The 20,910-nt window shown below is 34.9% G+C and overlaps 2 protein-coding genes across 3 annotated transcripts; both read left to right on the forward strand.

The window, feature by feature from the left end:
- Positions 1-8,701: 8,701 nt before the first annotated feature.
- On the forward strand, positions 8,702-15,868 carry LOC104115188 (protein ADP-ribosyltransferase PARP3-like). Of its 2 annotated transcripts, XM_009625771.4 has the most exons (18): positions 8,702-8,899; positions 10,153-10,436; positions 11,150-11,345; positions 11,429-11,545; positions 11,623-11,680; positions 11,761-11,830; positions 12,366-12,540; positions 12,615-12,748; positions 12,834-13,071; positions 13,178-13,305; positions 13,393-13,469; positions 13,544-13,704; positions 13,798-14,007; positions 14,095-14,197; positions 14,293-14,375; positions 14,464-14,607; positions 14,692-14,874; positions 15,546-15,868. In XM_009625771.4, exons 1-18 carry the CDS (start codon positions 8,894-8,896, stop codon positions 15,615-15,617), a joined length of 2,439 nt encoding a protein of 812 aa, XP_009624066.1. In that variant the 5' UTR covers positions 8,702-8,893; the 3' UTR covers positions 15,618-15,868. The 2 variants fall into 2 exon arrangements, with proteins under 2 accessions (XP_009624066.1, XP_070048736.1); XM_070192635.1 differs by lacking the exons at positions 8,702-8,899; positions 11,150-11,345 and having other exon boundaries at positions 10,296-10,436.
- Positions 15,869-16,734: 866 nt separating this feature from the next.
- On the forward strand, positions 16,735-19,294 carry LOC104115187 (large ribosomal subunit protein P2A-like). Its single transcript, XM_009625770.4, has 4 exons — positions 16,735-16,865; positions 16,955-17,067; positions 18,734-18,954; positions 19,067-19,294. Exons 2-4 carry the CDS (start codon positions 16,980-16,982, stop codon positions 19,091-19,093), a joined length of 336 nt encoding a protein of 111 aa, XP_009624065.1. The 5' UTR covers positions 16,735-16,865; positions 16,955-16,979; the 3' UTR covers positions 19,094-19,294.
- Positions 19,295-20,910: the final 1,616 nt, after the last annotated feature.

The following is a 20,910-nucleotide window of genomic DNA, read 5'->3' on the forward strand; positions in this document are numbered from 1 at the left end:
TAGGAATTCTTACCTTAGTGTTTTTCTTGAAAATCTCCTGAGAAATCGCCTTACACCGAGATCAAAATTCCAAAAATGAAAAAATGAGACATAACTTAAGTTCTGCTACCTAGGGATTTACCTTTCGCAATTGCATAAAATGCTTCGCAATTGCGAAGTACAAAAAATTCCCAGCAAATTTTACTCTATGCGATCGCGGCCATTCCCCCGCGATCGTGATGAACAATTTCTAACAAGCTTGTCCAGCTCTTCCGGATAGCCTTTAGTATAATGGTCATAATTTTTTGTACAAAACTCTAAATGAAATATTGTTTGATTTTCTTAAAACTAGACGCCAAGGGCTACAACTTTTATTTTTAGATCATATTCAAAATATTTATAGATTGCAAGATATGAGCTTTCAAAGTCGGGTTAGTGACATTAGGATTTTCTTCTATGCAATTGCGAAAAGCCTTCCGCGATCGCAATTCACTGGCCCATTTTCCCATTTTTCTCTTCGCGACCATGGACAATTCTACGCGATCGCAATGCACACTGTTATCGCCAAAAACCAGCAACTAAAAATGGCTTAGAAATGGTCTGAAACCGCTCCGAAACTCACCTGAGCCACTCGGGACCCTGTCAGAATATACCAACAAGCCCCATAAAATAATACGGACTTACTCGAGGCCTCAAATAACACATAATAACATCGAATCGATAAATCGCACCTCAATTCAAACTTAGAAAATTTTCGATCTTTCGATTTTCAAAACTCGTGCCGAACCATATCAATTAAACTCGAATGAATTCAAATTTTGCGTACAAGTCCCAAATGACATAACGAAACTACTGAATTTTTCGAAACCACAAACTGAATCTGATATCATAAAAGTTATCTCCCGGTCAAACTTGTGATCACTTCAAACCTCCAAATTTCCAATTTTCACCAATTAGTATCGAGGCCTTCTAGAATTATCCAAATGAAATTCAGGTCATACGCCCTAGTCTAAAATCACCATCCATACCTAACATAATCATCAAAACTCCGTTCCAAAGTCGAATGCTAAAAAGTAAAATTTGCTCAACTCTTCCAACTTAAAGTTTCATGCATGAAATTCATTCTTTTGAACTGTTTCCGAAACACCTGAAAATAAAAACTGACGATTCAAACAAGTCATAATACATTATACGAAGATATTCAACACTTCAAATAGCTAAAAGAAGCGTAAATGCTCAAAACGACCGGTCGTATCTTTATACATATATATTCTCTTTGTGTCCATTTATATGGCACACTTTAGTATATTCAAAAATAATGTTATCTTTTTATATTTAGAAACAATTAGACTTATAAAATTTTAATTTAATCCTTATTTACCACTTATTTTAACCCATAAATTAGGCTTCAAAAATTAACTTAGCCCACTAACTTAAAGCAGCATCCCATTTTTCGTATCGAGATAAGCAATATCTCCATGACTAGCACGATTAGGAGCATTATTATTAAGCTATAACTAGACTGATTAGCTTGTGAAAAACTAGCCACTTACTACCGCCACTAGCTTATTCAGAAAATTTAACGTAAACTCAATATTTCACAAATTGTATAAGGCTAGAACCGAGCTCTATGCTTGATCGAGGCATCTGGAATAATAGGTCAAGGCTCGGCACCTATGTAAGAGATCGAAATTATAGATATAACTGAGCTCGATATCGAGGATCAAAGTTCGAACAAGACAATCAGATTTACCCTCTAGTTTATCGGGGGCACGACCGACCCCGCTTCTAACGACCTCGAAGAAAAGCTTTGCCAACTCACACGACAAGTATCCGAGATTCTCGCCATTGATCAATCATTGTAGCGGAAATTACGGGATTAAGTAAAAAAGGGAGTCAACGGTCTACCTAATTTCCTATAAATTATTGTCTTAAAGGTTTCATCTCGTTGTATATATAAAGGGAATGGAGTAATTCATTGGACACATGGTAACATATTGAAGAGAACAAGATACTATTTTTTCCATCTTTGTTCATATTATTCTGGCTTCAATAATATCACATCTAAATTCGAAAGAAATCAACCTTGTGAGGCTTAAGTTGTTCAATCTGCATGGTTTGCACCCTTTTATCATCTTCATTTCGGGTCGTAATGACTTCTAACTTAGCATCCTCAAACTCCTTGGCCAGATTCTCTTGGCCAGAAACAGCTAAACTGAGTTGAGATTGGAATTCCTCAACCATTTTGGTCTGTGTTGAGTTCTTCTCCTTTGCAGCTCGAAGCTGAACCTCAGCAGAAGCCAATTGTGCCCGGATAGTTTATTTTCCAAGGCCAGACGGTCCATATTTTTCTTTTATTTTTCGGCCTCGGCCTTTACCGCGTCCACCTCTGCCTGAAGTTGCCCGAACTGGTCAAGTCTCTTTTGAGCCTGTAGTTTCGAGTCGTTAGCCAAAGTATCTGAATCATCATCGTTAAGATTGAATTTCATATTACTTACTCGAGCAAATCAGCATGCTCCTTCCGAGCCGCTTCTAACTCGTCCTGAAGCTTCTTACTAAGAAGCTTATAAGTATCTTTCTTCTCGGGAAGCTCCTGAGTCTCGACCTCGTAACGCTTGAACTCCTCCCGGTATCGGATAAAGGCCTAATGATGAAGAACCGAGACCTGCAAACACAAAATGATGATGTTAGGGTTATTCATTATTAACAAAGGGATATGCGAAATTACCCAATTCAGCGCATATTGAGCTTCGTTGAAAAGGCAGGGCGCCTCTACCTCGTTCATTTTGATTTGATCATATTCGGTCACCAAACACCGAAGGTAACTAGAAATTCCTACTGGGACGAATAGAACTCGGGCTTCCTCTCGGATGTATATATAAATAGCTCGCCTCCGAGTAGGATCAACACTCGAAGCAGGAAAGGTATTCACTAATTTGGGGCTCGAAGAGGACCCGCCAGCTCTAGGGGACGGTATCTTCCTTGGTATCGGTAGGTTGCCCAAACCGGTAACATCCTCCGAAGCAATGGAATCTAAGCCGTCGAAAAAATTATGAAAACAATTGGCTACTCCTTGGGCCCCATCGCCGAGGTTACCTTTCAACGCTTGGGCCTCATTTATCATAGAAGTTGTAAACAAAGCTGACCCATAAAGGTCAATCACCTCAAGTGCCTATTTGGATACGTTATCTTCTGACTGGGATGTACCGATCACAATTTCTTTCTCAACCTCACTAACTCAGACCAAATCGGTCTCGACCCTCTCGTAGACTTCAGCCGTTGTTTCTTCTACGACCTCTATGGCTCGAGGCATTTCAAAGATGCTTCTCACGTGGGCCACTAACTCAGTCGTTTTCTCGACCTTTTACTTTCAGGGGCCGAGGGACTCAGAGCTTTTCTTTTCCTTTTCTCTTTGCCCTGTTTCAAAGCAGGGGGATCAATGTGTATATCATCGTGAGCTGATGGAGGCCTCGTTTAGACGTCCTTTCCTAAACCTACAAAATTAAAATATAACGGTTCAGAGATCGATGATGAAAAAATGAGATCAAATGTATTATTAGGGAAAACTCGTACCATTATTACGGGACTCCCATTGGCCCTTCGAGAGCTCACGCCTTAAGCGTTCGAAATAAGGTCTATGTGTTGCAATGACTCCGACCCATTATTTAAGTTCGGGAACAAGGTTCAGCATCTGGGCAACGACTGTATCACATAACATCGATGAGAAACCAAACGGAGCGAAAAATAATAAAAGGAATACCGAATGCAAAGTTAAACTTTCGTTTCGTGTTCCATTTCTCAGGGAACGACATGTCCGCAGCCGGGATTAAGTCCAAGGTTCTCACTCGAACAAATCTACCTAACCAGGCCCGGTCTCGATCCTTGTCGATACTCGAGAACAAGGTCTTGGTGACTCGTCGTGCAAGCTTAATTAACCCTCCTCGGTAAAGTTAAGGTTTGTACAAGCGCATGAGATGGTCGATGATGAATGGACATCCCTCAACCTTGATCACAAAGAATCGAAGAAGAATAAAGATCCTCCAAGATAAATGATGTATCTTCTCGAGCGCCATATCATACCTTTTGCAAAAGGTTATGATAACCGGGTTTAGAGGACGCAACGTGAAAGGGTAAGTGTAAACCTTTAAGAAACTTTCCACGTAGGTGGTAATTAATTCTTCAGGGGTAGGGACCACTACGTTTTTGCCTACCCAGTTGCAATCCTCTTTAACATTATCGATGATGTTGTCCGTGATCGTATATATGTACCTCGAGACCGGTTCGCATCGACCTTGTACCATGGGCGTATTCTCAACCTTGAAATCAGCCACATTATGGCACCTAGTAGGGATGTATCATCTCATAGGGTGTTCCTCAGTAGCAGCGTGAGAAGCGTTTTCAGAAGGTTTTGAAGAAGAATGTGTTTCTTTTTTAGGAACAGACTTTGAAGTTTTTGCCATTTTTATAAAAAAAATTAAGGAAAATGATTATTGATAAGGAGAAGCTTTGAGGTTGGCAATGAGAAAACCACAAGATGAATAATATGAAGTTCTTAAAATGCAAGAATGATATAAGCATAAAAGTTCTAACAAACAGATTAAATGGTATTTATAGGTTCCTCAAGTGATGGTTCATCTCCCGAGGTAGTCGATCATCAACTGATATACATTTAATGCCTTGAAGACCGGACTGACGGGACGTTTCCACTATTCTTATCACCTACGTCATGTACCCATCGTCATGATTTATCGAAGTAAGGACCAAGGGTTCATATCATTTTTAATTGCTTACTATCCGAAAAACGAAGGGACTATATGTATACGAGTGGAACCGAGCTCTATGCTTAATCGAGGCATCTGGAACAATAGGTCAAGGCTCGACACCTACGTAAGAGATCGAAGTTACAGATGTAACTGAGCTCAATATCGAGGATCGAAGTTCGAACAAAACCATCAGATTTGCCCTCGAGTTTATCGGGGGCACGACCGACCATGCTTCTAACGACCTCGAAGAAAAGCTTTGCCAAATTACATGACAAGTATCCGATATTCTCGCCATTGACCAATCATTATGGCAAAAATTACAGGATTAAGTCAAAAAGGAAGCCAACGGTCTACATAATTTCCTATAAAATAATGTCTTAAAGGTTTCATCTCCCTGTATATATAAAAGGGAATAGAGTAATTCACTGGACACATGGTAACATACATTAGAGAACAAGATACTATTTTTTCTAACTTTGTTCATATTATTCTGGCTTCAATAATATCACATATAAATTCGAAGGAAATCAACCTTGTGAGACTTAAGTTGTTCAATCTGCATGGTTTGCATTTATTTTTCTACTTTTTCTTCCATATTAAATCTGATTTCTCACTTTGTATCAAATTAGATCACAAATTCTTAAAAATACGTATAAATTCAATTGTTATCTGATTGTGGGGGTAAACATAAATTATATATCATTATTGGTGATAACAATTAAAGTTAAAATGTGTATCAAATTATTAATTCCGCAAAGGACCAATCCATAGACCTGACAAATTTTATTTAGTTCCCCCTTAAATTTCACGTGGTTTTTAATACCCCTTGAACTTAAAAAATTGATCGTCTTGTCCCCCACAGATGTTATGACAAAGAGCATGAATACACTCCTTTCTAAAAATTAAAAAAATTAGCTTTCAAGTGGGGTATTTTCCAAATATTAATTGTCACATAATCAAATATAATAATATATTTATTCCAACTGTATTTCTCGTTGTTTCTTCTTAATATGCATTGCATATTTTTTCCCAAGTGTAATTTTTTAGATACAATTAATATATGTTTCAATTATGTATATTTTATCTCTTTTTTTTCGGTCCAAATCTACAAGAGTTAGTTGAAACTCCATTTATTTTAGTCAAATAAAAAAAGATTTAGCCAAAGTAATGAAGTTCAAATGGTATATTTTCTAAAAAGGAAAAAATTATTGTGTGTTTTTATTTTTATTTTCATGCAATGACTATTTATTTAAACTATGTTTTTAATCTTTTCGAGTCAAATTCGTAAATATTTGGTCGGAGTTTTATTATTTTAGCTAAAATATTTGTTTAGCCAATATATGGAGTTTCAACAATGCATTTATTTATTTTTTAGATGCAATAATAATATGTTAATTGTGTATTCTTTCTTTTACTATCCGAATATGTAAAAGTAACTTGATCAAAATATCATTATCTTTAGCTAAACAAAAAATTATAATCAAAATATCGTTGTTTCAAGAGTATAAATTTTGGCACGAAAAAAATAATTTCAATAGTAGGTGGACTTAAAAAGATAAAAATATATATTTTATTATAAAAAAATATCACATGAACAAAAATATTCATGTGGCAGCGCATGTGTTACACTCCCACGAATTGTTAGCATTCAGGGGGGTCGAGGCTGAAATTACTAAGTTTAGGAATATTAAAACACACGTAAAATTTAAGAAAAATTAAATAATAATTGTCAATTTAGGAGATCACGAGCTATTCTGCCTATTAGTTTCATAGTAACAATTTATATGAAGCACGGGTTACAATACTATGTTTATTAAGTTGGTATAAACATCATGTATGACTAAGGTTTTCCCTAGCTCATTTGGTGAACCTAATAACTTACTAATTTAAAATAAAATAAAAAAACTTGTACTACATTATATTTTCTCTTCGGGCACGCGCACATAACTAGGGACTAGGGAGTAGTATATATATATATATAATAATATTTTTCACAAGTACACAATTTTGCTAAGTCAAATTTTGACCACCGCTCAACACAAACACAGATAGTCATAGCTGCATCATTCATGGATTAAAGCCAAATTTTTAATAAGGGATCTTTTTTATAAAAAATATTATTTGTAGTGTAGTATCTTATAAAACATACAATATTAATATTTACATTTGTTTTTCTTTCTTTTTGTTTGTAGTGTAGTTATCTTACAACATATAATATGAAGCATTAATATTTATATTGATAAGAAAATTCAAGTTAATAAGATGATACCATATATTTCTAATGTGTTACCTTGGATCTTATTTAAAAAAATATTATTTACCTATATGAAGATTTAAGTAGATTAATTTAAAGTTCTAAAATATTTGTATTATTGAAAAATAGATAGCTTCTTTCAACCTTCATAAGGAGTTTGTATTTCTTTTTCTATAAACTTTAATATTGTATAAAGCGAAAATAAGATAGAAAATTCACAACTAAAAATATTTTTGGGACCCCAAAATTTAGCAGGCCTAAAGCAAAGGCTTTACTAGCCTCCCCCGTGAGTCACCCTTGTTGGAGAGTTGTTATATATCACTTCATAATATATGTATAATATTATATTATATTGTATTGATTAATATAATTTTTTGATAGATTGTATTATACGTCATTGTTTTAAATTGTCAACCACTAACAATATAAAAAATAAACTAACAATAGTACAAAGTAAAAATATAGTACAATGTAAAATTAATATATAAAAAGATAGAATTAAAAAATAAGATTATTGAATAACAAAGAAGGGCAAAATGAGAAAATAAGGTTATAATGACGTGACTACACCAAAATAGTCGTTACATAAGTAATATTTCGTTATTACATAATGATAGATTTAATAATACAATGTAATAAAATTAAAATAATAATTAAAATAAATATTATATTTAAAGTAACAATATAATACAATAGGTAACAAGTTAAACAACCATCCAAACAAGCTATAATAAATATCTTATAAAATTAGTTAAGACATATGTAACCTGAACCGAACACTAAGTTTATTTAAAAAAAATTGCTCCCTAAAGTAAACACCAGGGTGTTCATAAAACTCGAAAAATCGAACCAAACCAAATCGACCAAAAATCGATATTTTTTAGGGTTGGTTTGGTTTATGTTTTAAATTTTAAAAATCGATCAAATTTGGTTTGGTTTTGATTTTAATAAAAAATAACCGAAAAAACCAAATCAAACCTACTATAAAATTAGCTATTTAAATTTATTATTTCACCTATATATATGTATATTTTTATATAAAGTTTCTAAAATTTTATGATACATATTAGTCATTTGTATTTTTAGTCTAGTTCTTTGCTATTATAATAATCTAATTCTTTGCCTTTTAGTTTGATTGGTACTTTTCTTTTGCTAAGTACAAAAATTTATTTCATGTTAAAAATAATTAATTTTTAATTGAGTACTTAAATTATTCATCACTATTTGAGTCAATTATTATCAATATATTTCGATAAATGATAGATTTTTTTAAAGAGCAATTGATTTGATAGTATTATGTTAAAAATATAACTGCCGAAATATGAGTTTGATAATGTATGTCTCATATTTAAGAAAAAATTAATAAATAAGTAAAAAAATAAAAAAAAACTAAAAAAAAAACAAAATCAATAAAAAATTGACTTAATTAATTTAATTTGATTCTAATATTTGAAAAATCAACTTGATTTGATTTCTATATAGCGAAAAACCCAACAAGGAACACCCCTACCTCAAATCGACTTACTTAGATTTGATTTCTATGTTAAAGCATGTCCTTGCATGAAACAGTTATAACATAATGGAGCAAAAACTCTATTGCTCGAGTCGTGTCAAAGCAGTGACTATTTGCTAGTACACTTGTCACCTTATACTAATGACACACAAAACCACGATCCAAAACCCAACACTAGCACGTCTACCCTTTTGTTGGTAATTGTAAAATGAGTTAAAACTTCGAGAGTACCACTCCACTTCTGTTCTGATTCTGTATATCAAGTGGAGTAGTATAAAGAATTTCGAGAAATCTTTGGAATATATATTTCTCTACCCAATTTAGTAGTATTCGTGTTGTTTTGACTCTTTCTTTTTCTAGTGGTGACCAAAGGAAAACACTAAAATGAAGGTTTGTTGTTGTTCTTCTTCTTCTTATATTTGCCTTTTCGAAGTATTTTCTTGGTAATATACTAAATGGTCACTGTAATTTTTAGCTCAATCTTGAAAATGGAAGTTTGCTCTACCTTTGTTTTTAATTAGTTACCAAGTTAATCTTTCGTTGGTTTTTACAAATTCTAATTTGTAGTACAACTAAGAAGTATTCTTGAAATAGAAATAATATGCTTGCACTAAGAACTGTTCTTGAAATTCCTAGTTCTTTTCTTAAATCCTGATAAATATTTAAAGGGTCCTTCGTTTTCACTAAATATTGAGGATTCTCAAAATTGTTGAAGCAAAATGTCATGCATGTGTTTTATATCGTAAGTTTGTGGATGTAGTAATCTTGTTAATTAGTGCATTTTTAGTGGATAGTGAGTTGGTAAAGCTTCTGGTTCAAGTAAAATTTGATGCTCATTAATCATGCAAGTGTTGGTGTTGTGGGTTGAATTAGATAATTTTGAAACCACTAAATGTATGAACATTTTGTAGTATTTGGTTAATGTGTGAGAAAATTGAAACAAACGTTTCTTTTTTAATTTTCTCTATTGGTATATATAAATTTTACAAGAACTATGCAACATTATCTTGAAGTCTTAACTCATACCCTATGTAAAAAGTTGTTACTCTAGCCATGTAGTTTAACCTGTTATAATAGATTGTTATTGGGGAAAATGACATTGTATAGTCGCCGAAAAATGTGTACTTACTCCGTTCCAGTTTATATGAACCTATTTATTTTTTGATCTTTCTAAAAGAGTGACCCCTTTCTAAATTTAGAAACAATTTAGCTTAAACTTAAACTTCCAATTTCACCCTTAATGATAAACTTTTATAACCATACAAATACTCTGAACCATTTATGACTTGTTTACGACCACAAATTCCAAAAGTCTTTCTTTTTTTCTTAAACTACGCGGCCAATCAAACAAGATCATATGAATTGGAACACACTGAGTATTTTTTTTTGTTTACATATACACACATTTCTATATGTTATATACAGAAAATATACAGATTTTATACACTTTTGTGGTTAGCAACTGGAAATACTTCCTGCTGCATGGTTAGAAGTGATCTTTGCCCTTGTTATAGTAGATTGTAGTTGGTAGTTCCACTTATAATGGCTAGGTACGAGTAGGAATTCTTTTACACAGTCAGTATATAGAAGTTGAACTCGAAAATGTGTTAACAAAAGTAGTATTGTACGTTATGCATGTGAAGGTTCACGAGACCCGATCTCAAGCGCACACAGCAAGTGAAGAGAGGAAGATGACAAGGAAGCGGAAGGCAGAAACTAAGAGCCAAGATTCTGCCTCACCAAAGAAGGCAAAAACAGAGGAAGATAATGGCCAAGGAGGTGAAGAATCGATGGTCGATATCAGAGCTGAGTTTGAGAACTTTTGTAAGGCTATAGCTGAGCATCTTTCCATCAAGCAAATGCGCGAAATTCTTGAAGCGAATGGCCAATATTCTTCGTGTGACGATGATGCTGTTGTTCCTAGATGGTAAGTAAATCCAGTTTGTCCAAAATAATTCTTTTAACTTTTCATCCTATCATAATGACCGCATAGGCCACACCAGTTTAGTTGGAACCTGACTAATTCTTAGTCATGTTAGTACATTCACTTTAGGTCTAGTCTGTTAGACTTATTATAAATTCATATATATGCTAGTAGAAAATGTTAGTATTGCTTTTTTGACTTTTTCACTATTGCGTTTCTTTACCTATTCTGTTGTGATTGGTTATGCATGCTTGCTTTGACCAACTCCGAGCAATCTTAGTTATTGGTGGATTTCGACCAAGGGTCTATCGGAAATAGTCTCTTGACCTGCTAAGGTAGGGGTAATGGTGCGTACACACTACCCTCCACAGGCTCCACTTGTGTGATTATACTGGGGTCGTCGTCGTTGTTGTTGTAGAGTCTTCGAGTGCTTCTCTAATTTTATATGATATTGGACGAAGATGGGCTTAAATGGAACAATGTGACTAGTGAGGATTCATATGGCCGGCCCCGACTTGCTTGGATTAAGGTGTAGTGGTAGTAGTAGTAGTAGCTGTTGTTGTATCTAATTATAGTATAAGTGAAGGAAGATTCTGTACTAAAAGCAGACTGATGGATGTAATTTCCATTATATACTGAAATTTTTCTTTAGTAGATGAATATGTGGTTTATTGTGATACTTGTATATGCTCATCCTCTCCCCTTCTCCTGTACAGTCAAGACATAATGTTCTACGGGCCACTGGACAACTGTCCCATTTGTGGTGGCATGTTGGAATGCTCTGGCGACCGTTATCACTGTGTTGGAGATTATAGTGAGTGGTCGAGTTGTATTTACAGCACGAGGGAACCACTTCGAAGAGAAGACTCGCTTAGATTCCCTAAATCTGTTGAAAGTACTCCAGTCTCTGATGTAATGTGCTACTTATCTTTTCTTTTCTTGTTGTAAGACCGGAAAATCGGGCAAAAAATTGACCATCTCTTATATTGTAATAGCTGATCAAGAAATATGGAGACCCGAAGAAGAACCGCCCGCCAAAGAAATATTCTGCCCCAGAGAAACCATTTGATGGGATGATGATATCTCTAGCCGGTCGTCTTACACGAACCCATGTATGTACTTCTGTTCGAATGAATTCAGCCTCATATAGTGTGGTTATTGTGTTGCTAAGAGTTTGTTTTCTGCACAGCAATACTGGAAATCGAAAATTGAGAAATATGGTGGAAAAGTGAACAACTCTGTCATTGGTAACTCTCCAGTGTAATTAATTTTTTTGTGAAATTTACTTATGCAGTTGCTTTGAAACTAAAATTGTTCCTTCTGACAGGGGTGACTTGCTTGGTAGTTTCTCCAGCCGAGCGAGATCGTGGGGGCTCATCTAAAGTAGCTGAAGCTGTGTATGTATATTTGATTGACACTGCATGAATTAGTCTTGGACTAAATTATAGTGCCTTTCTATTTCGTAACGTTAGGTAGAGGTGGATCCAGGATTTTAAGCGGCTTCAACTTTTATGTTTTCGCTGTTGACCCATCACATTATTGCATTTATGGGTTCAAAACTTAATACTCCCTTCATTTTGAAATGAAGGAACCTATTTCTTTTTTAGTTTTTTACAAAAAGAATGATCCTTATATAAATTTGGAAATAATGTAACTTTAAACTTCCCATTTAGAGGATTTATAGTCACACAAATATCTATGGATTGTTTTAGACCACAAGTTTCGAAAGTTTTCCATTGTTTCTTAGAACCCCGTGCAAAGTCAAATAGGCGGTTCATTCGTTTTGAAATTGAGGGAGTAGTACTTATTTGTTAAGTTTTCAGTGATCTGTTTACATATAGTCGTCTATGCTATGTGTAAAAAATTATTGGGTTCGCTCGTAGAGTTTATGCTGCATCCTCCTCTGAATTATGAGGTATTATTGTCCCTCAGGGAGAGGAGTATACCAGTTGTGAGGGAGGCTTGGTTGAGTGACAGTATTGAAAAGGAACAAGCCCAGCCGTTAGATGCATACGACATCGCCAGTGACATTGCTGTAGAAGGTAGAGGTATTCCACTTGATAAGATGGATCCAAGTGAGGAGGCACTCGAAACCATAACAGCTGAGGTATGCTTCCGCCTTTTCATATTTGCTACTTACATTTGAGGTTTGCTTCAACTATTGTCTTTTGTTTATTGTAGCTAAAAGTTTTTGGAAAGAGAGGGGTGCACAAAGACACTAAGATGCAGGATGAAGGCGCAAGAATATTGGAGAAAGATGGATTATTGTATAATTGTGCACTGTCTGTTTGCAACCAAAAGAACCAAATCAATGAGTAATGCACAAAAGTGGTCCAGTTTTTTTAAGTTCCTAATAGTATCGGCAGTAACTGATGAAGTGAATTCTTTAAATTGATGCAGTTTCTGCATTATGCAACTTATCATGTCGCCGGAGAATTGTTTGCACATGTACTGTAAAAAGGGCAGAATTGGTGATAGCATAAGAGCAGATGACAAGCTAGAGGAATGGGAAGATGTCGACGATGCGATTAAGGAGTTTGCTAGGCTCTTCCAAGAGCTAACTGGAAATGAGTTCGAATCCTGGGAAAGGGAAAAAAAGATTCAGAAGAAACATCACAAGTTTTTTCCTATCGATGTCGTATGTCACTCTTTAAATTCATTGTTCTTCAGGAAACAATTACATAGTGTTTGCCAAACGTTAAGGCATATATGCCGTTAATAACTGCCGATTTGGAATTCTTTAGGATGATGGGGTGGAGGTTAGGCATGGAGCGCTCGGGCTAAGGCAACTCGGTTCTTCTGCTGTACATAGTAAGCTTGACCCAATGGTAGCAAATTTCATGAAAGTCCTTTGCAGTCAGGAGATCTACAGGTATTACGCCGTTCAAACTGGTGATGATTTCTCTTTTCCTTGCGCATCTGAAACAAACCTAAAGTGTTGTATATATGGCGGATGAAGGTATGCTTTAATGGAGCTGGGACATGATTCACCCGAAGTTCCCATCGGAATGCTTACTGATCTTCATTTGAAAAGATGTAAGTCTTTCTATGCATAGTGCATTGTTTACAGGTAATAAACGTTTCGAGGTTTATTTACTGTTGCTCTACAGGTGAAGAAACTCTATTGTATTTTGTGGAAAAAGTAAAATCGATGAAGGAAACAGGACAGGAAGCAGAGGGTGTTTGGTATGACTTCAGCCAAAGATGGTTTACTCTCATGCCATCTATAAGGCCTTTTACTTTCAGGGACTACACCGATCTCGCCGAGCATGTAAAAGTCATTTTTCTTTTTCTTTCTTTTTTTCCTTCAAATCTTTAGCATTATATTTTAAAGTGTTTATCTTACTCATTGCAAATTTTCAAGGCTGCATCTGCCTATGAAACTATTCGGGACGTCAATTTTGCGTCGCGCATTATTCAGGACATGTCTGGCTCTACACTCGATGATCCTCTCTTCGAGCGTTACAAGAAACTCGGCTGTATTGTTTCTCCTTTAGAGAAAGAGTCAGATGACTACAAAATGATAGTGAACTACCTCGAGAAAACTTACGAACCGATCAGCGTCGGAGAAATGGTAAGATTTATTCTCCCTTTCCAATCATCTGTTTCAAATCTGGAACTTTCACTATGATCTGAACTTAAGAATTGCGCGTTTCACCAGAGCTATGGGGTATCAGTTGAGAATATATTTGCTGTTGAAGTTAGTTCTTGCCCTTCCCTTGATGACATCAAGAAATTACCAAACAAAGTTCTTCTCTGGTGTGGTAAGTATTTTCTAACAGTATAATCTTATAGTTCTCTGGCATATAATTCTCGGTTGATGGTTGTGTTCACGACGATGAATGTTATCGTCGATCAGGTACAAGGAGTTCAAATCTTTTGAGGTACTTGCAGAAAGGTTTCTTACCTTCAGTTTGTTCACTTCCTGTATCAGGATACATGGTACGAGATTGTCTTCGTAAAAGAAAATGATTTTACAAATGAGCTTTCGTTAGCATGCATTTGCACTCACCGCTATATATGTGTGCAGTTCGGAAGAGCCGTTGTTTGTTCGGATGCTGCAGCAGAAGCTGCCAGATATGGTTTCACAGCTATAGACAGGCCAGAAGGTTTCTTGGTATTAGCTGTTGCTTCACTAGGAGAAGAAGTTAAGGAGTTCTCTAATCCTCCAGAGGTAGGAAAATGAATATTGAAGAAAACGACTCGGAAAAGGTTTATTTTGTACTTAATCTGATTGTGTGATTTGTATTGTAAGCAGGATACTAAAGCATTGGAAGAGAAGAAAATTGGAGTAAAAGGACTTGGAAGGAAGAAAACTGATGAGAAAGAGCATTTTGTTTGGAAGGATGATATTAAAGTACCTTGTGGTAGGCTGATTCCATCAGAACACAAGGATAGTGTCCTCGAGTACAACGAATATGCCGTCTATGATCCACAGCAGGTACTTTGTATATACATTTTTGTGAGTTCAACTTCTATGTACGGTCAGTGTACAATTTTGATTTACATTTTTAAAACCCAAACGAAACAGTCCAACCTAAACGATCTACAGCTGTCCGTAATAATGGGTGTAGTAACTTGAATACTGTGGCATGTAACCTACTACAATAAGTTTAATATGTGGTTTGAAGCATGGGCGGAGCTTTAGGGGGCGGAAGAGGGTCACCGAACACAGAGGAGGACCTATGTTATCAAGTGAGGGGCCATAGGCACCTGGAAAGTTCAAAATTTTCCTGAATACATACATACATACATACATACATATATATATATATATATATATATATATATATATAGAGAGAGAGAGAGAGAGAGACATATACATATATATAGAGATATGGTTCTAGGAAATACTAATAAAGTAGTAGTGGCACCTTCTATACAAAGTAGATTTTGGTCGAAAGCAGTACACCCCCGACCTTACCTTCAAATCTTGGGTCTGCCTCTGACCGAACATGTGTCGGGATTTTTGTTGTGTAAATAAAGTCAAATTTTGTTTCGTTATATATTATGTTAGATGTTGAATACTCTAGACTTCTTGACATGCTTACCTTTTTCATTTTTGGAATCCCCGCGTGATATTGACATATTGCATTGTTCTTGTTTGTCTAGGTGAGCATAAGGTACTTGGTAGCGGTGAAATTCGACGAGCAAGGTGTAGTATATGATACATCTGAAGCATAGCAATGAAGGAAAATGGAGCAGGGAATTGTTGTACATCCATATTTTGCCTATTCTCCTGTATTCGCTGCGGACTTCGGGAGTAGTTTGTTTTGCTGTAGTTAAGAAGACAATCACTGTGTTTTGTGTATGTTGTTCATACTTTTCTTATGTGGTAGATGTTGATCTTCTGCTCTTTTTTGTTACTTCAACCAAGTATGATCTCTGTAGTAATGTTACTATGTCTGAACATTATTTTTCTCCTTTGCTTTGAAGTTTCTGTTCATATGTTATAATCTTGGCTGCTGCTATGTGGATGTGGCTATTTCTCGGTTTAGCTCTTGCATATTTACAATGAAGATCCTTTTGAACACAATCTATAATATTTAAGCCTCATTTTGTAGAGGATTAGATCGTTTATATGTTTATTTTGGATTTGTTATTCTACGCTGAATTAAACATAATACCATAGCTTTAGTTTCTGTTTTGTGCATAAAGGAGTAAATAGTCATACCATCATTTTAAGGTGTAGGTCCAAAGTTCATACTTCTTAAACAAAAAAATAAAATGACAAACCATGCGACAAGTTAGTTTTTACTATCTTCTTTTCATGACTATACTTTTGAATAAAAACGAAAATTATAAAAAAAAATAATGAAGATAAAATACTCCTCTCCGTTTAAAAAATGAATAACTCTATTTGTTTATTAACCGGGTCGAAAAAGAATAACATATTTGTAAACTTAACTTCTTTCTTATTTTATATTTAATAACAGAGTTTTTTTATAGTCACACAAATGCAATAGCTCGGACTCAAAGAGTTAAATATCACTAGGCAAGCCTACGACATCTCATTTGGAGTATCTTCCGCTCAACCAATTATTTTGACTTTTTTAGGATTATAAATTTCAAATTTTATAACTAAACAAATATATTGGTACATTTAAAATAAAAAAATTTAAACAAATTTATTTCTTTTTTTAAATTTGTGCCTGCTCAAATGTCAAATTATGCCAATATCTATTGAAACGCGGGAAATATATAAACTCCTCATGATAATTTTATAAACTTTAAATATCACAACTTTTACCTATAGGTCAATCTAGAAAATCTGAAGAATAAACAAGGGTATTAACGTAACCTCAACACTACCAACGGACCTCCCAAAAACCCTAACCATATATATAAACGCGCATCATTTCACCAGCAAGAAACCCTAGAAGCAGTCCCTAAAACGACCACCGAAGAAGAAGACTTTCATAGTTTTTTCAAGTAATTTCTCTCTTTATATTTCTTCTTCTCTGTTTCTTTTTAAGTGTTTCAATTTTTGTATCTAACAATTTTCTGTTTGGGTTGTGTAGATTATTTGGATACAGAGAGGAAAAAATGAAGGTAATTGCAGCTTACTTGTTGGCCGTTTTGGGTGGCAACGCATCCCCTTCAGCTAAAGACTTGAAAAGCATCCTTGGCTGCGGTAAAAAAAAACTTTGCATTTACTCACTCTGTTTCATTTTATAGATACTGATATTATTTGGAGTGATGTTTTTTTGTCCAAATTTAGATAGTTTAATTATACAGTAAATTGTATGCCCAGGGTTTTGGTTTAGGATTAAGGTAGTACAGCATTGGATGTGTGATACTTGTATTTCACGACTTGGGATCTTCTTTCGTGATATGTGGGTTAGGCGATCACGGATTTGAGATAGACGTATGGTATTTAAGTGGAGAAGGGTAGAGGTGCAGGCCATTTAATCACCGAGTGAAAGTTAAAGAAAGGACCATTTCGGAAACTTGTGGTCTAAAACAATTATGTTGCTATAAATCATCTTATTAATAGAAAAATGAACATCAAAGTTAAATTGTTTTTTAGTGTATTATGACACTCTTTTGGGAATAGATTAAAAAGGAAAGTATGTCATAAATTGACTAAAAGAAAGTATACAATATAAATTGGGACAGAGGGAGTACAATATACTTGGGAAAAGCTCAATATATGACAAGTGAGTATAGGGTTTGGCCATTGGGTGTAACATATAAGTTTTTCTTAAAAGAATTAATGTCCAAATACACATTGTACAACTGAATGGATTTATCTTTTAGACTTGGAAGGTGAGCCTTGACTTTACTGATAAAGTTGCCTCCATGTGACCAGGAGTTTATAAGTTTGAGCAGTGGAAATAACTTCTTGTAGAAATGCAGTCTAAGGCTGCGTCCAATAGGCTCTTGTGGTCCAGCCCTTACTTGGACCTCGCGCATAGCGTGATCGTAGTGCATCGGACTGCCATTTACTTAGAACTAGTTATTCTTGTCAGCAATTAGATCCTTTAAGTATATTGGAGTAAGCTATTTGTTTTATATTTAGGTGCCTAGAACCATCTGACATGGGTAATGAAGTATAATTTCTGGCATTTCTTTAATTTTCGGACTTACAAGACTAGGGATTAAACTTTGTTACATGGGCAGAATATCAGAAGGCCTTGGATAGACTTTGGCTTTATGGAAAGAGTATGCCCTCCATCCCCAAAAGAAAGGGGGATGGGTTCTGGGAGTACGAGGATCAATCCAATACTTTCAAGTCCAACATGTAGGGGCATCTACATGTTATTGTAATAATTACCATCTCATAAACACATCATATTTTTATTGATATTGATTTCTTAATCATTTTGAAATAAATTTGACTTGTTAAAATTTATGAAAAACTAGAATGCTTCGCTATCTGGTTGGCAAAATTCATTAGTTTTTGACTGACTCGTTCCCTTGAAGCAAAAGTGAGTGTGATGCTCTTTGTATATATCTGTCCATATACCCATTTCTCTTTGTTGTCGGAGAACACAGGGGCATCTACATGTTATTGTAATAATTACCATCTAAAAAAAACGAATTATGAAAAAACTAGAAGTCAATTTTTTTTTGTAGTAGAAAGTGATTCAAATTTGCAAGTAATTATGAAGTTGACATTTACTCCATGTTTGCCAGGCTATTAGCGTATGAGATAGACTAGGTTTATTGACTAGAAACTGTGTTGCTAGTTCCCTGTATCATTTCATATATTTCTCTTATCAATAACTATCATATACACATGCGTCTTGTGGCTTGTTTGTTTCACACTCGTGTTTGAGGTTCCACATGCTCTGCAGTTGGTGCTGAGGCTGATGATGACAGAATCAAACTGCTTTTGTCTCAAGTGGAGGGAAAAGACATCACTGAACTGATTGCTGCCGGCAGAGAAAAGCTGGCTTCAGTACCTGCTGGTGGTGGTTCTGTTGCAGTTGCTGCACCTACTGGTGGAGCTGCTGCTGCAGCCCCTGCTGAGGAGAAGAAGGAAGAAAAGAAGGAAGAAAAAGAGGAGTCCGACGATGTACGTCTCCTAACATAGATAAGCCGGCCCTTTTATTGTACATTGTGTTGGCTTCATCTTCTTTAAATGTCCTTATCATCTGTTAACATTGTTTTCTTGTATTCTTTTGCAGGACATGGGCTTCAGTCTTTTCGATTAGAAGAAAATATTGGTCTCTCTGCATAATGTATTCCCTTCACCGGTTTCCCTTGAGCTTATTTTAGGAAGTTTGTTGTCTACTTACGGATTTTGTTGTTAGCACAGTTGAAGAACTTAGATTTTGCTTTAAAAACTTGCTTGAGGCCGACATTGGAAATTATAATGATGTTGATTTCAAAATTACAATTTGTTGTTTGATGCATCATTTCGTTGTCTTTAATAGCTATAATTATTCAGATGTGTTTCCCAAAAGGAGGTTGAAAGCTGTACGGCAAATTCAAGAAACATATACCTGTATTAACTAGGTGTTCTACTAATTAATTATTTTGATATAACATATTCACTTCTCATCTTGAAATAAAAAACATATTTTACTTACCTTTATCAAACATTTCCACTAAATGATCCATTATCTAAGAATATCATGTATTAACTACTAAAATAATAACTATGACATTAGAACTGTCAAAAGACAGGACCAAAAAAGAAGTGAAAATGGCACGGGCTACGGGTTTCACCATTTACCAGGTCTGAGTTGTGTCTTGTCATTTCCTTCACTGATGAATCAATGACAGATCATTTCCCTAACCGCTGATGTACAATCCGTCCCCCGTGAGTGTGAGGAGTAGTAGGAATTCACAATTTCACTTAGCCTTTTACAACTTGGAATTACTATTGTATAGAATAAAAAGTCTTGTGCTGGTAATCACAAAATATCCGATGTTTGCAAACTCTTTGAAAAATAGTTACTATTTTATGTGGAGATAAAACAGCAACAATATACCCAATATTATCCACATCGTGGGATCTGGGATGGTAGTGTGTACGCATGCCTTATCCCTATCTTATGAGGATAGAGACTATGTTCCAATAGACCCCCGGCTCAGGAAAATATAAGCACCATATTAATAAAAATATAGATGTGGGGTCTGGGAGAGTAGTGTGTACGCAGACCTTACCCCTATGTTGTGAGAATAGAGACGATGTTTCCAATAGACTCTCGGCTCAGGAAAATATAAACACCATATTAATAAAAATATAGATAAAGGACAACCCCAAAAATCTATATAAAAGCATAATAAAAACAACAAGATAGTAAGGTGATCAAGAATGAAAGAAAACAACGGTTAGTCATAAAAACTACTACCAACAGAGACATGGAAAATTCTAGCATAATATGCTGGACAAAAATACCCTAGCTAAAATATGGAAAATTCCACCATAATATGCTGGATTATAGAGTTTCTACGCATAAACTTCTACATATTATGTTGGAACACCAGTACATTATGAAATTTCAGCACATTATGTTGGAATCTCAAAAAATTTGAACTCCAACATATTATATTGAATTGTTTTTGGGTTTTTAAAGGTGTTTTTGTTCAAATTTTATGTTTACATAAAAAAATAACTAAAATTTGATTACATTTAAAAATGTCGCCTTTTTTAAATTACTAATTAGACTAATTTGATCCCCCCCACACACACAAAAAAGAGCATTGAACTCTAAGAAAGAGTTCTTGCTGGGTTCTTGCTGAGACAGCACATATATGAATACGAACCAAATAGCAGCAATAGTTCGAGTTCGAATTCTCTATGTAGAAATGGCGTACGATAGTCAATTTTTAACATTGATATTTTTTATCCAATATTTTTAATAGTGAGCAAAAATAGCTACTACTCTATTAAAATTAATACAAAAAAACATTGCTATCCTTTCTTCACGATTGTTGTGTAAATATTAAGGACATGATATCGTTAATATTTACACTGTACACATGAAACTAAGGACGCCACGTCCTTTACATTTACACTGCA

This window comes from Nicotiana tomentosiformis, chromosome 1 (genome assembly GCF_000390325.3).
Source record: "Nicotiana tomentosiformis chromosome 1, ASM39032v3, whole genome shotgun sequence".
Taxonomy (NCBI): domain Eukaryota; kingdom Viridiplantae; phylum Streptophyta; class Magnoliopsida; order Solanales; family Solanaceae; genus Nicotiana; species Nicotiana tomentosiformis.